The sequence below is a fragment of the Carcharodon carcharias genome, chromosome 13 (assembly GCF_017639515.1).
Source record: "Carcharodon carcharias isolate sCarCar2 chromosome 13, sCarCar2.pri, whole genome shotgun sequence".
NCBI lineage: Eukaryota > Metazoa > Chordata > Chondrichthyes > Lamniformes > Lamnidae > Carcharodon > Carcharodon carcharias.
Genome location: NC_054479.1, coordinates 11708951 through 11725670, shown reverse-complemented (window position 1 = coordinate 11725670; position 16720 = coordinate 11708951). Strand labels below are relative to the sequence as shown.

The following is a 16720-nucleotide window of genomic DNA, read 5'->3' as shown; positions in this document are numbered from 1 at the left end:
AACTCTGTTTCTCTCTCCGAAGGTGCTGCCTGATTGGCAGCGTCTTTCCAGAATTTCCTGTTTCTAATCATGACAGAAATGCAAGTCTTTCTTCCTTTTAGACTTCATAGTAGGCATAGAATGACCTTGGAGGAGGAGAAGGAAGGGGAGGGGGGGGGGGGGGGGGGGGGGGGGTGGGGAAGGGAGGTCTGTTCATGTGATGGTGCTGACTGCCAGTCTCAAAGGTGGCTGCTCCCCTTGGAGGAGGAGGAGAGGATGAGGAGGGGGAGGGGATGGGAGGGAGGTCAGGTCATGTGATGGTGCTGGCTGCCCGTCTCAAAAATGGCCGCTCCCTTGGAGGAGAGGATGAGGAAGGGGAGGGGAGGGAGGTCAGGTCAGGTGATGGTGCTGGCTGCCAGTCTCAAAGATGGCCGCTCCCTTGTGTGTTTCACGGGGCGGGAAGGGAAGCGGGGTGACGTAAGGGCGACCTGGCGTCGGGTGATTGTCAGGTGATTCCCGAGGAGCCGAAGGAGAGGAGAGGAGAGGGGGAGGGGGTGTTGTTTAATTGGGTGTCAACCCGGAGTGGAGAGAGCGGCGGAGGAGGAGGAGGCGGGAGGTGATAGCCACCCGCGCGCGTGTGTGTGTAAAAGATGTCGGTCTACCCCAACCGCTATAACCCGTTCGCCGAGGAGGATGAGGAGGAGACGGCGGCGGTGTCGGGCGGCCGGAGGAGTGACCCGTGGCGGGAGGAGCAGGAGGAGGACGGGCCGGGCGGCGCGGCCCAGGACAGGCAGTGGAGCCTGAGGCAGCAGGTGCTGCGGAGCGCCGACCGGACGGTGCAGAGCAGCGGGCGCTGCCTGACCCTGGTGTACGAGTCCGAGCAAATGGGCACCGAGGCAGCGACGGTGAGAGAGGCCCCCCCGGGGTGGGGGAGGGTGAGGGAGGGTGAGAGGGGGAGGGTGGGGGAGGGGAGGGGGTTGGGGGGAGGGGAGGGAGGGTTGGGGGTTGGGGAGGGGGTCAGGGGGAGGGGGTTAGGGGGAGGGGGTTAGGGAGGGTTGGGGGTTAGGGAGGGGAGGGAGGGTTAGGGGGAGGGGAGGGGTGGGGGTTAGGGGGGAGGGTTAGGGGGAGGGGTGGGGGCTAGGGGGAGGGGAGGGGTGGGGGCTAGGGGGAGGGGAGGGGTGGGGGTTAGGGGTGAGGGGAGGGGTGGGGGCTAGGGGGAGGGGAGGGGTGGGGGTTAGGGGTGAGGGGAGGGGTGGGGAGGGTTGGGGGAGAGGAGGGGTGGGGAGGGTTGGGGGAGGGGAGGGGTGGGGAGGGTTGGGGGAGGGGAGGGGTGGGGAGGGTTGGGGGAGGGGAGGGGTGGGGAGGGTTGGGGGAGGGGAGGGGTGGGGAGGGTTGGGGTGGGGAGGGTTGGGGTGGGGAGGGGAGGGGTGGGGAGGGTTGGGGGAGGGTTGGGGGAGGGGAGGGTTGGGGGAGGGGAGGGTTGGGGTGGGGAGGGTTGGGGTGGGGAGGGGAGGGGTGGGGAGGGTTGGGGGAGGGTTGGGGGAGGGGAGGGTTGGGGGAGGGGAGGGGTGGGGGAGGGGAGGGTTGGGGGAGGGGAGGGGTGGGGGAGGGTTGGGGGTGGGGAGGGGTGGGGGAGGGTTGGGGGAGGGGAGGGGTGGGGAGGGTTGGGGAGGGGAGGGGTGGGGGAGGGGAGGGGTGGGGAGGGTTGGGGGAGGGGAGGGGTGGGGAGGGTTGGGGGAGGGGTGGGGAGGGTTGGGGGAGGGGAGGGGAGGGTTGGGGGAGGGGGGGGAGGGGAGGGGTGGGGAGGGGGTTAGGGGTGAGGGGAGGGGTGAGGAGGGGGTTAGGGGTGAGGGGAGGGGTGGGGAGGGGGTTAGGGGTGAGGGGAGGGGTGGGGAGGGTTAGGGGGGAGGGGAGGGGTGGGGAGGGTTAGGGGGGGAGGGGAGGGGTGGGGAGGGTTGGGGGAGGGGAGGGGTGGGGAGGGGGTTAGGGGTGAGGGGAGGGGTGGGGAGGGTTAGGGGTGAGGGGAGGGGGTTAGGGGTGAGGGGAGGGGTGGGGGTTAGGGGGGAGGGGAGGGGTGGGGAGGGTTGGGGGAGGGGAGGGGTGGGGAGGGTTGGGGGAGGGGAGGGGTGGGGAGGGTTGGGGGAGGGGAGGGTTGGGGGAGGGGAGGGGTGGGGAGGGTTGGGGGAGGGGAGGGGTGGGGAGGGTTGGGGGAGGGGAGGGGTGGGGAGGGTTGGGGGAGGGGAGGGGTGGGGAGGGTTGGGGGAGGGGAGGGGTGGGGAGGGTTGGGGGAGGGGAGGGGTGGGGAGGGTTGGGGGAGGGGAGGGGTGGGGAGGGTTGGGGGAGGGGAGGGGTGGGGAGGGTTGGGGGAGGGGAGGGGTGGGGAGGGGGTTAGGGGTGAGGGGAGGGGTGGGGAGGGTTAGGGGTGAGGGGAGGGGTGGGGAGGGGGTTAGGGGGGAGGGGTGGGGAGGGTTAGGGTGGAGGGGAGGGGTGGGGAGGGTTAGGGGGGAGGGGAGGGGTGGGGAGGGTTGGGGGAGGGGAGGGGTGGGGAGGGTTGGGGGAGGGGAGGGGTGGGGAGGGTTGGGGGAGGGGAGGGGTGGGGAGGGTTGGGGGAGGGGAGGGGTGGGGAGGGTTGGGGGAGGGGAGGGGTGGGTGTTAGGGGGGAGGGGAGGGAGGGGTGGGGGTTGGAGGGGGGGGAGGGGTGGGGGTTGGACGGGAGGGGAGGGAGGGGTGGGGGTTGGACGGGGGGGGAGGGGAGGGAGGGTGGGGGTTGGACGGGGGGGGAGGGGAGGGAGGGTGGGGGTTGGACGGGGGGGGAGGGGAGGGAGGGTGGGGGTTGGAGGGGGAGGGGGGAGCGGTGGTGGGACTGTGAGGTTTCTGATCACCCAGACACTGGCTGTTTCATTTATATATAAACTCTGGAGGGTTACCCACCTTGTTTTTATGCAGAGGAGAGGCTGTGTTGTTGTTTGTTTATTGTTTATGCCCATTATTTGAAGGTGGCTGGACAGGTTCACAAAGGAGCCCAAGCCAGAAATAAAGCGCTAGTAATTTTGACGTTTATTTGTGTTAACCAAGCTTTTGGATTCTGAGCTTTTATAGGCCACAAAAACTTGGAAGATTTGCTCAACCATATTTAAAGACTGGTTTGTCCCAGCTCGTGGAATCTTTCATGGCCCAAGAGGCTATTTGGCCCATCAAGTCTATGCTGCCTCTCTGTGGCATAAACCCATCCTTCTCATTCCCTCTGGCTCTATCCCTTTAGCACTTGCAAGCTGATTCCCTCCAAGTGCCCACCTAACTTCCTTGTGTAGGTCATCGGTTGTCGCTGCTTCCACCTTTTTTTTTAAGACACCCAAGTTTGCAGTTCTTACCACCCCCACTGCATTAAAAAATAGTTCTTCCTCCTGTTCCCTGTTTGAGTATTCTGTTTAATTCTGAGCACCGTGTTTTGGGAAGGACAGTGAAGGATTTGGAGGGGGCGCAGAAAAGATTTGAGGACGACTCCACAGATGAGAAGTTAAGGTTCTGCTTGGAGCAGAGAAGGCCAAAGGGAGGTTTGTTTAAGATCATGAAGGGTTCAGATAGAGTAAATAAAAAGAAACTCTTTCCAGTAATTGAATGGTTGACAAGCAGGGGGCACTGATTAAAGGTGACTGACAAATGAGCCAGATGTAATGGGGTAAGTCTTTTCCACACATGGGTTAGGATTTAGAATGCACTTCCTGATAGGGTGGTGAATACAGATTCAGCAGTAGTCTCCAAAAGGCAATTGGATAAATACTTGAAGGAAAAAAAAAATAAGAATACAAGGAAAGAGCAAGAAGTGGGACTAACTGAATATCTCTACACAAAGGTTAGCACCGAGTCGGTAGATTTTTTTTTTTTCTGACCTGTACTATTGAAATTCTATGGTGAGAATGTGGAACTTGTTCCCACATAGTGGTTGAAGTGAATAACATAGATGCATTTCAGGGGAAGCTAGATAAAAGCGAGAGGGAGAAAGAAATGGGATGTTAGTTGATGGGGTGAGATGAAGTAGGATGGAGCATAAATGCTGTTGATTAATTGAACCAGCTTATTTTGTGCACTCCCATGTAATACTGTGCACCGCCTTGTTCTCCATATTGAAAGAGGTGCTGGGAAAGGGACCAAAATATTTTGAGAGATGTTACTAGAACTGAAAAGTTATAACTCTTAGGAAAGCCTGAATAAGCTGGGGCTCTTTTCTCCAGAGAGAAGGCTGAGTAAGTGGTGAGCTGATAGGTCTTCAGGAGGTTTAGTAGGGAAGATGTTTCCACTTGCAAGGAAGTCCAAAACCAGTGATCATAAATATGATTCACCAAACCATCATATCCAATAAAAAATTCAGGAGAAACTGCTTTACCCAAAGTGTGATTTGCTACCACTTGGCTTGGTTCAGACAAGTAGCATGGATGTGCTTAAAGTGAAATGAGATACAGTACGTACATGAGATAGAAAGGAACAGAAGGATGTACTGATAGGGTGGGAGGAGACTTGTGTAGAGCATAACTGCTAATATATAGCAGTTGGACTGAATGACCTGTTCCTGGCTGTATGTTTATCTAAGCTGTCAAAGATGAGCAAAACTGTTTAATTAGATAAAGTTCAAGTGAATATTGGGACAAAACTATTGTCCAAGGAGAGAAGTTCAACTGACCAAAGGAGGGTGTTAACTTTATGGGGCTCTTTACTTTTTAAAATGAAGAAAAAGCCTAGTGGAGACAGGTCTGTCCTGTATAATCTCCCTATAATTTGGTGATCTGTGACAATGTCCTATTGGGTTTTACAAATGGCCATCTGTATTCCTCTCTGATTTCTATAGGTGCATTGAATTTATTTTGCTGTATTTCCTTTCCAGGAATGCTCTCCAATGGGGTTTTTTGTTTGTCGCTCTTACTCTGTTCACCTAGAGTAATTTGTGGTTCCCTTTTTGTTTCCCCTTTGTTCTCTTCCCGGTTGTTTAAAAATCAGCATCATCCAGCACTGATCAGCTTCAAAAATAACTATTTCTGTCTCCATAAATGCCTGATCTGCAGTATGTTTCTGGCATTTTCTGGTTTTGTTTTGGATTTTGCAATAATCTGTTTTGACATGATTAGGTTAGTTACCAGAACCCAGTCAGGAACACAATCTTCACTAGTTTAAGGTGTTTAAAATGTAAATCTGAAGGGCATTATTACAGATAACTTTATAACACTGAATATGCTAAAAGTACATGATTAAAAATACTGTACATCTATAACATTTAAGGAACTTCAGTTATATGGAGAGACTAGAGAAGTTGCACAGTGCAGAGAAAGTTGGGGGTCACTTAATGCAATGCTCAAAATTAAGGGTTGTGGTAGACTAAATATGATAAACTGTTTGCAATGATGGGAGAGACAGTAACCAGAGGACACCACTTAAGATGTGGCAAAAAAAAATCAAGTGAAGATGAGTTTTTATGCAGTATTATGACCTGCAGTGCAGCACTTAGAGGGTGCTAGAAGCAACTTAAATCGTAACATTCAACAGGGAAACTGGAGCTACGGCTCGGTTGGTCGTAGTCTTGCCTCTGATTCAGAAGGTTGTGGGTTCAAGTCCCAGTTCACAACTTGAGCACACAGATCAAAAAGGCTTATACTCCAGTGCAGCACTGAGGGAGTGCTCACAGTGAGAAGTGAGATCTTTCAGTTGGGACATCAAACCCAGGCCCCACCTGCCCTCTCAGGCACTGAACTCTTTCAAAGAAGAGTCGGAGAGTTATTCCACATTGTCCTGGCCAATTTTTATTCCTCAATCAACATCCCTTATACATTTATGGAAAGGCACAAACAATGCTGTACATTATTGAGGAGAGTCCCCTCTACAGACTAAGTGCTGGATTAATCGCCTTAAACTCACTCTCTGGCTTTGGGGCTTTGCATTCACTAAATAAAATAATATCTCAAAAACAGATTTTGTCCATCAGATTTCTGTTGGAGGGATAAAAACCGAAAATACTGGAAACACTCAGGAGGTCTGGCAGCACCTGTGGAGAGAGAAAAAGTTAACGTTTCAAGTCTGTATGACTCCTCAGAGCTTTTTATGGGAATTTGCTATACACAAATTGTCACATTTCCTACATTACATTAGTGGCTACAGTTCAAAAGTATTTAATTGACTATAGAGCACTTGGAACCATCCTGCAATCATGAAAGGTGCTATATAAATGCAAGTCTTTCTATTGGGGGGTGGTTAGCAGGGGAGTGGGACTAACTTGAGAGCTCTTGTACGGAGGTACATAGGCACGATGAGCCAAATGGCTGTCTTCTGTGTTGATTCTGTGTTCAAATTGCACGTACAGAACTAATATTAATGTGGTGCAGCCTATTGTACCTCCACGACCATTGTAGGTCAGATAAACAGTGGAAACCTCGCTTTCATTTTAACTGTTTACTGAGCACATGGTCCCAAGCAGGGGAATGATAAGGGTATTTTACACCAAAGTGTTTTCTTTTTAGTATTGGTTGAATCATTTACTGTTGATGAGTCTGGAACTTAAATTGGAATTTTGCATGGATAAAGTCTTGTTTAGGTGATGAGATAACCAGTGCTGAGTGCAATACAATTAATTATACAACCTGACGACGTTCCTGTTCTTGCCTCAGCAATAAGGAAACAGTTAATATTTGATCCTTCAACTCTTAATATTTATGAATTACACTTGTCTCCAAGCTTACTGATCAATGCATTATAGAAAAATTGTAACATGGAGTCATGCCATTCAGTCTAACATGTTAGTGTCACCCCTCCACAAGAACAGTAACCATTATCCCATCAGGTACCTTCCTTCAGTCATCCATCCAACATATTCTTAAACGTTGACATGATTTCAATCTCAAATTCTGGTAGTCTTTTCTCAACCATCTGTATTTTCAAAAAAAAATGTCTCTCAAATCTCTTGCACTGAATCTTATGTCTATGTCCCCTTCTAAATCCCCTCAGTTGCTGAAGACAGTCTGTTTCTATCTCCCTTTCTTATTTTAACCTTTATCAAATCGCCCCATTTCCTCTGCTCCTGATGAAAACAATCTCCATTTTTGAAGCCTTCATAGCTAGGCCCAGCTCTTGCAAACATCTTTGTTGGGTTCCACGAGAAATGTGTCTTCAATGGAATGATACCCAATCTCCTACCCTCGCATATTTTCAATATGTGGATGATAGGTTTGCTATATTTAAATCTGCAGTTGTATGTAATAATTTCCTTGCATGTCTTACTGGGGTCTGTCCTGCCCTCAAATTCACCTTTTGAAATGGTGCAATTAAATGAACTTCCCTTCCTTGACATACCAGTTGAGAAATCTGGCAGGAGGCTCCCTACCACGATCCACCATAAGTCTACCTTCACTGGTCAATACACACATTTGGACTCAAACAGTTCCATACGTTGTAAGATTGACCTTATTGGCAACCTGGTAAATGGGGCCCAAGCCATTTGCTCAACATGCAAGCTTGATGCTGAAGTAGGGTGCATCAAAGACATCCTGCAGGATAATGGCTCCCCGATCAGATAATTTTGTGTTGTATATCGCGCAAACTCATTAACAGGCCCAAGGCCATCACTTCGGACCTGAAAAGCACCCAGATTGCCATGGAAGGGCAAGATATCTCAAAAATTTGAGCTATAGGTGAAGCTAGCTGTTTTATGCTGCTACTATGCAGTAGCAACATGAGTCGTATTCGTCACTAACAGGATGCTGCTGTTAAGCCAAAAAGATGTTCTGCCTATCACACAAATGAGTAATGTGGCATATGAATTTCAGTGCCACTGTAAAGCTCGGCATTTAGGCCGTAAATCCCAAAGACTATGCAGATAGTATCAAATAGTATGTCCCTTCCGCTGTTCACAGTGTGCAAGGTATGGACCGTACCCAAACATTCCATGCTTGCAAAACTCAAAACAGTGTACAGCATTAGGTGTGATTCCACGGTTAGACAACATTTGTTAACTAATCCTCAGTGTGCTAAGAATTACGCTGACAACCAATTTAAGATTGTCAGTTGGGTTCTGTGCAGTGCATTTGTGTGTACTGGAAGCTACATATATTAATACACAGGGCCTTGTCCTTTGCAGACAGAACATGTAAACACATTGTGCCTGTTTCAGCTAAACAAACTAAGTGACAGCCATTTGCTGGTTCATTCCCCGGGGCAATGTCTTGACCAATCAGTCAAACTGCCTGGTTTAAATTTCAAACAATTCTTGGCAGTTAACTGTCAGTCTCTATCCAGTGGTGCGTTCTCCGTGACACTGCCTCTACCAATCAGAGTCCACTTGCCAACCAATCAGCACTTTCTTCTCATACAATATACATGTTGTTTTCCCTGATATTAGTATTTTCTTGCGAATTGCCCTGATGAGCACAAAATTAAAAACTTCGACAAAAAAATGCCTTTTGTTTTCAGCAATACTCATTTGAGATTATGTATTTAAGGTCTTGTGAACCTGAAACCCCAAGTCACTCCACTTTTCCACATTATCCAGTCTTCCCACACTCAAAGTATAATTGCCGTTTTTAACCAAAATGTGTGGGCCTTCCATTTAGTGAGTGAATTCCATCCCTCACTTTTTTTAATATGCTGTCTTATCAATATCCACTCCTGGCTCTCCAATGATTGATTTTTATTATATGGTTATTTCACTAAGAGCTGTAAGTTTAGATATCACCTTTAGCCCTATAATCAAACTGTTAATATATGCAGTGAACAGATGCAGTTCCTACTGTCCACTTCCAACCACTTTGGCAAGCTGCCTTTAAATCTTACTCTGTCTCCATCTAACCAGTTTTTAATCTAATTTACTCTCAGTCCACATGCCTTTAATTTGTTCCACTACTTTGAGATGCCTTGGCAAAGGCTATCTGAAAACCCATGCACACTACAGCCACTGCATTCCCCCCGACCCACCATATTTGACACCTAGTTGCTTAGCTTCCTTACACTCTCGCCATGGATATCCTTTAAAGAAAATCAAAACAAAAAAAAAGCTTTTAAATTGGCTAAGGAGCTTTCTGCACAGTTGTATATTGAAACCAGACACCGCCTCGTCTGTTGGTTACAGCCATTGTTGTGACTTCTTCCATTCCCTGGGGAGAAAAACAGAAACAGGAAAGATTGCTCTTCCCTGGCGATAACCCATTTAATTACCCTGGAATCCATCTGTCGTATGAGAGGATTTCTAATCTATTTTGACATTTGTGCACCCTTCCTGAATTCTAGCAAATTGAAGAGTCTTCATCCCTTTCCAAAGGAAATCTGTGTGTTTTGCTAATTTGATTCTGGATAGAAGGATTCAATTTGCCAACAAAATTTGACGTACATTATTTCCATATGTGAATTGAAGAAAAAGCTCATTAGTGTGCTTATCATTCAGTGATGTTTCTGGTTTCTAAGCCAGCTGCTCCATTTATGGGTGGTTTTGGCTCTGTGCTGCTCCACCTATACATGGCATTGTTGACATTTTTTTTAAATCATTAATTTCCTTGGTATTTGAAGTTCACACAGATTTAATTTGAGATTCATGCCACCCTGGGCAGCATTTTTAAACATTGTGAAATGTCTTAATAGTTACTGTAGATTTGATTTATTTGCTATATAGGAACTAATGCGACAAGGTGAATCTCTTAGGCGATCAGAGAATATGGTGGATAAAATGGACCAGGATTTGAAAGTTAGCCAGAAACACATAAACAGTATTAAGAGTATCTTTGGTGGCATTACGAACTACTTCAAATCTAAGAATCCGGAACCGCAAGCCTCTCCGGTACCTGAGAAACAAGCTAACAGCAAGTGAGTATCCTCTCCTCTTGTCTCTCTCCCTCCTCCTCCTTCCCCTCGCCCACCCCAACTTCCCTTTCCTGCTTTCTCACCTTTGTGGCCCAGGATTCTATCCTTGGCCCCCTCTTTTCATATTTTCTCAGTGGTGTTGTCTGTAGACAGAGGTTCACTTGCCCCATGTAAGTCAATAACCCCCACCTCCATCTCTCCTCAACTCTTCCTTCTCTGCTTTTGGTCATCTCTCGTAATTCTGCAAATCTGTCTACTTTTCTCCTCTGTAGAGTGCCATTGGACATATTTCTTAATTACTTCTCTTAAATATTGAATATGATTCTGCAGTGCATGTAGTTTGGTAGTTAGGACAGGATCCCCTGGGGTTTCTCTATATTTAGAGTGTGTGCGTGCAGAATTTTCCAGGACCGCACCCCCCCCGGCGCGCGGCCCATGGTGTGTTCCCCGGCAGCAGGGTCGATGAGCCATTCACGTCGGCTGGGCCAGAAGATCTCACCCGCGTGAAGGGCTGGAAAATTCCGCCCCAAGTGCGCGTAGCAATAGCTGTACAAGATTCCAGTCTATCGTTCTATTTTAACGAATGGCTATATCCCACATGTATTAATTCCTCAGACACGAAGGCCCCAATCCAGTTGTGGCATCATCTAGAGAAATGAGCACTGATTAAAACTATAAAACTGCAACTTGATTATTATTTTATCCCAATGAGATAATGAAAGCACTAGTTAGAGTAGCATTTAATTTTGCAGCGACCCAGTTATCGATGAGGTCATAGTTTAGGACTTTTATGGTTTGTAAACATGAGCTTGTTATTTAGTTCATTTTGGTGCATGGACAAAGCAGCTTCCCTGCATACTGGTACAAGCTTTTCCCTTTAGTAAATGGAGGAAAGCTGTTGCAGATTTTTGTCTTTTGCCTTCTGCATATTCTCCAATGAACAAAACTGCATTTGTTCAATAATTGAAAGCTAGCAGTCAAGTAACTGCAAGAGGTCCTGTTTGGGTTTGCTAAATTCAGTGGGTCTTGCCTTTACTTTAAAGACTAGTAATGAGGCTATAACTGAACATGTAAACAAGCTTTATGTTAATGATCCTCTGGATACTCTGCTGATATTAGAATTTCCACCCTTCATTCCCAAGTTCCACATCTCCTTTCATCCCAACTCATAGATTTAAGTGGACTGGCTGTAAGAATGATTGGTGTGGGAAATGGGAATCTTGCACAACATATTGCATAACACAACTGGTGCTCTTGAGGTTAGAGAAGTGTAGAAGGAAGTTTACCTTTTTTCTAACTTGGAATTGTTTAACACCAGATGGACAATAACTTTTTCGTTCCTGACTCCGATGTCCTTCAGCCTGATGGGAAGCAAAATTCAAGCAATCTTGTAACACTTTTTTTAAAGTCAATTTATCCTCCGTTTTCCCCCGTTCCCCATCCAGAAAGTCCGGATTATTTTAAATACAGGAGCCAAAATGAAACATCTTGAATTTAGTATTAGGTTTGAGAACTGTTGAAATTGTCAGTGTCAGGCTGCCAGCATTTTCTTGCAAAAGCCTCTAATTTTCTGTCACTGGCCAAAACTGGACTCACATGGGACTTACTGCATCATAGGCAAACTATCAAGGGGGTTGGTGAGCTCACTCCATCATTGGATCTATCACTAGATTAGTTTGCCCATCGTTATTTGTGGTATTTGCTTCTGCTACCAGATAACATGATTACTATTATATGTAGCTGCTTTTAAATGACTAATTTTCAATTCCGTGATATCTTGTTTCCTTTCTCCCTCTGAGGAACGATATCTAATTGAGTTACACTGTAAAGAAAGAAAGTTAGCCTTTTTTAGACCTTTCATAACCTTGGTGTGTCCCAAAGTGCTTTGCAGCAAATGAAGTACTTTTTGAAGTGTAGTCACAGTTGCTACACAGGAAACAAAGCCAATTTGATCAGCAGATAGCGGTGTAATAATTACCAGATAATCTGTTTGATGTGTTAGTTGATTGGCTATGTCGTACACTAGCCAAGCTCTCCCTACTCTAAGTAGTGCTGTGGGACCTTTTGCATCACTTGAGATAACAAATGGGGCCTCAGTTTAATGATTTATCTGAAGATGGCACCTCACAGAGAGTAACATTGATGGGTCAGCTCAGGTTTTGTGCCGAAAGTCTCTGGTGTCAGACTTAACCACAATGGGTCTGACTGGGAGGCAGCATTGCTACCACAGTTGACACAAAAGCAGAGAAGCAATGTTTTTATGCCTGGACTCCTTTAAATTTTTGAAATCTGGCGTGTTCCGTTTTAGCATTACCTCAGTTGCCCAGTATAGATGGCTGTGTCCCTGGTATTTGCTTTGCTGCATTTTAATTCAGAAGGTGCCTATTTTATTTTCCACATCTTTATTAATAGTTTTGTTTCACTTTGTTTTCTGTTGCATGATCTTCAGTCACAGACTGGGAATTAAGATGAAGTTCAATTGGAAATGTGCATTTTCCCATTTGCATCAACTTTTTCTGCCCTAGACAGTACTAAAGAACACAGTAAAGTACTTGTCACGAGTGGGGGAGTTATAATAAACTGGTGTCTCCCTAATGTGTTGCTATGAGCTTTGTTTTGTTGTCCTTACTAAATTTCTTTTCTTTATTCTATCCCAGTCTGTCTTGGCTGTGTTGATGATAAGATCCAAAACTGAATTAACTGCTATAAAGAATAGCACCCATCAGATGCAAGAACTGGAATTTAGCTGGCTGTGTGTGTCTATGTATGTTTTTGATAGCTTCTGAATTCATTATTATGACAAGATAATACTCCTGTGAGGTCCCTTGGGATACTTACTATGTTAATGGTCCTATATAAATGCTTATTACATTTCAGTCCATCTTGGATAAGGGAACACATGTACAGAATACAATATGTCTACCTGCAAAATAGGACCTAAAAACTGAAATCTCCTCTTACCCTATCCAGTTCGTGAGTTTTTTTATTCATTAATGGGATATGGGCATTGCTGCCTAGACCAGCGTTTATTGCTCATCCTAAAGTGCCCTTGATGCAACCAAATGAATGCCTGTAACTTTCCATCTCCCTCCCCCCAATCAGTCTTAAACTATCAGGGTTCCCTTAAGGGAAAATAATGGCTTGATCCTTCTAATCTGAAGCTTGTTGTTACTAATAGTGGCCTGCAGTAGTCATTCAAGTTATGGTATAGTCTAGACCAGGGATCTGCAATCTGCAGCTCTGGAGCCACACGTGGCTCTTTAACATCTCATTTGTGGCTACCAACTTGCTCCAGACTAAGAAAATTAAGTCCAGGAAAGAGAGATTTTTTATTATGGGGATTAAAGGTTATTAATTGTTCTACACTGTTTTAAATGATTCTTTTAATGAAAAACCTCATTGTGCTCTGAATAAACCTGTTCGAGTGATATAGCCACACCATAGTTATAGATAACAACCTGTTCCTCAATGCAAAGCATTTTTATGGCTACAAACATTATAGCTTCTCACATAGCTGAGATGGTGAATTATTCTGAATGTGCTATTAGAAGATTTTTGTCACAAGAATCAATAGCGAAACAAATTGTCTTAATTCTATGCATATGATTCCAAGTTAGGTCTACTTTAATTTCAATTTTTTTCTATCGATATGTGCATTCAATGCATGTATTTTATTTGCATTCTAACAGAACCACTTGGCAATTTACCAAGTATTTGGTTTAGAAATGTTGAATTTTCATCTTGTAACTCCCAATTTTTATTTTAGGAAAATTTATTTTTTTAAATGGCTCTTTAGGTGAAAAAGGTTGCTGACTCCTGGCCTGGCCTGTCATATGTCCAAGGATCTGTGCCAAAAGACTGCAATCAGCCATCTTTATTTGTTGTCAAAATGTTGCTTTCCTCAGCACAGTGCAGTTGTGTTAATGCTAGAATGTCAAAGAAAGTAATAAGAATATATTTACATATTTTCCCTGGGGCTTTGCACTGAGTCCACGTAGATAACTGTTTCAAATATACCACACATACGAGCAAGGAGCAGGAGTAGGCCATTCGGTCCCTCAAGCGTGCTCCATCATTCAATAAGATCATAGCTGATCTAACAGGAACCCCAAATCTGCATCCCATCTACCCCGATAACCCATCAGCCCCTTGTTAATTGAGAATCTATCCACCTCTTCCTTAAAAATATTCAAAGACTCTGCTTCCACCACCTTTTAAGGAAGAGTTCCAAAGGCTCTCAATCCTCTGACAGGAAAAATTTCACATCATCTCCATTTTAAATGGGGTGAGCCCTTATTTTTAAACAGTGACCCCTAGTTCTGGATTCTCCCACCAGAGGAAACCTCTCCACATCCACCCTGTCCAGACCCTTCAGGATCTTCTGTTTCAATCAAGTCACCTCTTACTCTCCTAAACTCCAGCAGATACAAGTCTAGCCTATCCAACCTTTCCACATAAGACAACCCATCATTCCAAGTATTAGTCTGGTAAACCTTCTCTGAACTTTTTCCAATGCATTGACATCCTTCCTTAAATAAGGAGACCAATACTGTACACAGTACTCCAGAAATAGTCACACCGAAGCCCTGTATAACTGAAGCATAGCCTCCCTACTTTTGTGTTCAATTCCCCTTGCAATAAATAACATTATTTTAGCTTTCCTAATTACTTGTGCCTGTATACTAGCCTTGTGCGATTCATGCACTAAGACACCCAGATTCCTCAGCACCTAGAGCTCTGCAATCTTTCACCATTTAGATAATAAGCTTCTCTTTTATTCTTCCTGCCAAAATGGGCAATTTCACATTTTTGTACATTGTATTCCATTTGCCAGACCTTTGCCCACTCACTTGACCTATCTATATCTTTTTATAGCCTCCTTATGTCCTCTTCATAACTTTTCCTACCTATCTTTGTGTCTTCAGCAAATTTGGCAACCATCTCATTCATCCCTTCATCCAAATCATTTATATAAATTGTAAACAGTTGAGGTCCCAACACTGATCCCTGTGGCACACCACTCATTACATCTAGCCAACCTGACAAGGACCCATTTATGCCTACTCTCTGCTTCCTGTTAGCCAGCCAATCTTCTATCCATGCCAATATGTTACCCCTGCAGTAAGTTTTGATGTAGCATTTTATCAGATGCCTTATGGAAATCCACGTACAGTATATCCACTGGTTCCCCTTTATCCACAGCACATGTTACTTCCTCAAAGAACTCCAGTAATTTGGTTAAACATGATATTACTTTTTCAAAACCATGTTGACACTGCCTGATTACCTTGAACCTGCTTTCTGTCTCCCTCTCTCTTTGAATAACGGAGTTACATTTGCTGTCTTCCAATCTGATGGGACCTCCCCCGAATCTACGGAGTTTTGGAAAATTCAAACCAATGCATCAGCTATCTCACTTATCTTGTTTCAGTTTGCTACGTTAATCAAGTGTTCAATATTTAAAGCAAGACTTTTTTTAAATTTTGTGTGGCAGATTACAAGATGCTTTGGATAAGAGTATGCAGCAGGGAAATGAGGACCGGGCAATGCATCCAAACCTGAGGAGACTAGATACTTCAGGTAAGTCTTTTTCAATGGGCACAGACCCAGTGGACCAAATGACCACCTGTGCTGTCAATAGTCCAGATCTGCACTCACCTTTCCAATAGAAGTTGCTGTGTTTTGGGTTTTTTCCCTTCTTGCACCTTGGACACTCTACTGCCCAGTGTTGAGGGATTAATCCTGCAACCTTGCTGGTCTGTATGTCTGTAGTATGCTAGTTAGATATGACTTGAGAGAGCATTGGAAGAGGTGAGCAAAAACGTGCAGCTCCGCTAGCCAAGAAGAGGATCCAGAGAAAACGGGCAGCAAATTGTGCACCTTCTGAGCCCATGGTCACTTTATGCAGCAAGTGCAGCAGAGACTGCCATGCTAGTATGTCTCTTGATCCTCACCAGGCAATACTTAATGCAGTCAACCACCACAGCACAAACTGCCTGCTTACAAGATGAAAGACTGCAACAGATTGAGAGGGCACAATGCTAATTTATGAAGTTCGTTGGGGTTACATTCTAAATATCTGCCCTATGACTGACAGGACATGATGTACATTTTCTAATATCTGGCACTGGGCTGACATCTGGATGCGGTATTTTTACTTCAAAGTGATTTGTGTTTTAGTACAAGCAAATGGGGAAAACTACAAGTGAAAACAGTTCACTATCTGTGCGAGATTAAAGGATTTTAGGAAAACATTGCTGCACTAACTGCTGAACAAGGAGCATGTTTTGAGTCTTTTGTAAAGGGAAAATAGGAATCCTAAAGTTCCAAGGAGTCCAGTATTTAAGCTTTTAGTCATACCTCGCACAAAGGAAGATGGTTGATTGCTGGGTGTCATTCATTTCAACATCAAGACATTGCTGCGAGAGTTCTTCAGGGCAGTGCCCTAGGCCCAGGTGTCATCAGCTGCTTCATTGATGACCTTCCTTCCACCTTAAGGTCAGAAGTGGGGCTGTTCATTTCAGTGTTCAGTCGCATTTGTGACTCCTCAGATACTGAAGGAGTCCATACTCTCTTAGCAAGGCTTGGGCTAATAAGTGGCCTGTAATATTCGCACCACACAAGTGCCAGGCAATGACTATATACAAGAGAGAATCTACCCATCTCTTCTTGATATTCAACAACATTACCATTGTTGAATCCCCCACCTTCAGCATCCTGAAGGTCACTGTTGACCAAAAACTTAACTGAACCAGCCATATTGTGGCTACAAGAGCGGGTCAGAGGCTGGGAATTCTGAGCAAGTAACCCACCATCTAGAAGGTACGTCAGGAGTGTGATTGAATACTCCATTTGCCTGGGCCAGTGTAGCTCCACCAGAAACTCGACTCGATTCAGGACAAAGCCGCCCTAT

General features: G+C 45.8%; 1 protein-coding gene across 1 annotated transcript in view; it reads left to right on the top strand.

The window, feature by feature from the left end:
• Positions 1-537: 537 nt before the first annotated feature.
• snap29 (synaptosome associated protein 29) overlaps positions 538-16720 on the top strand; it is a 28361-nt gene continuing 12178 nt past the window's right edge. Inside the window, exons 1-3 of the mRNA XM_041203157.1 lie at positions 538-884; positions 9620-9810; positions 15302-15387. Coding sequence (XP_041059091.1) covers positions 630-884; positions 9620-9810; positions 15302-15387 — 532 coding nt within the window. The 5' untranslated portion in view covers positions 538-629. The remainder of the gene's footprint in view (positions 885-9619; positions 9811-15301; positions 15388-16720) is intronic.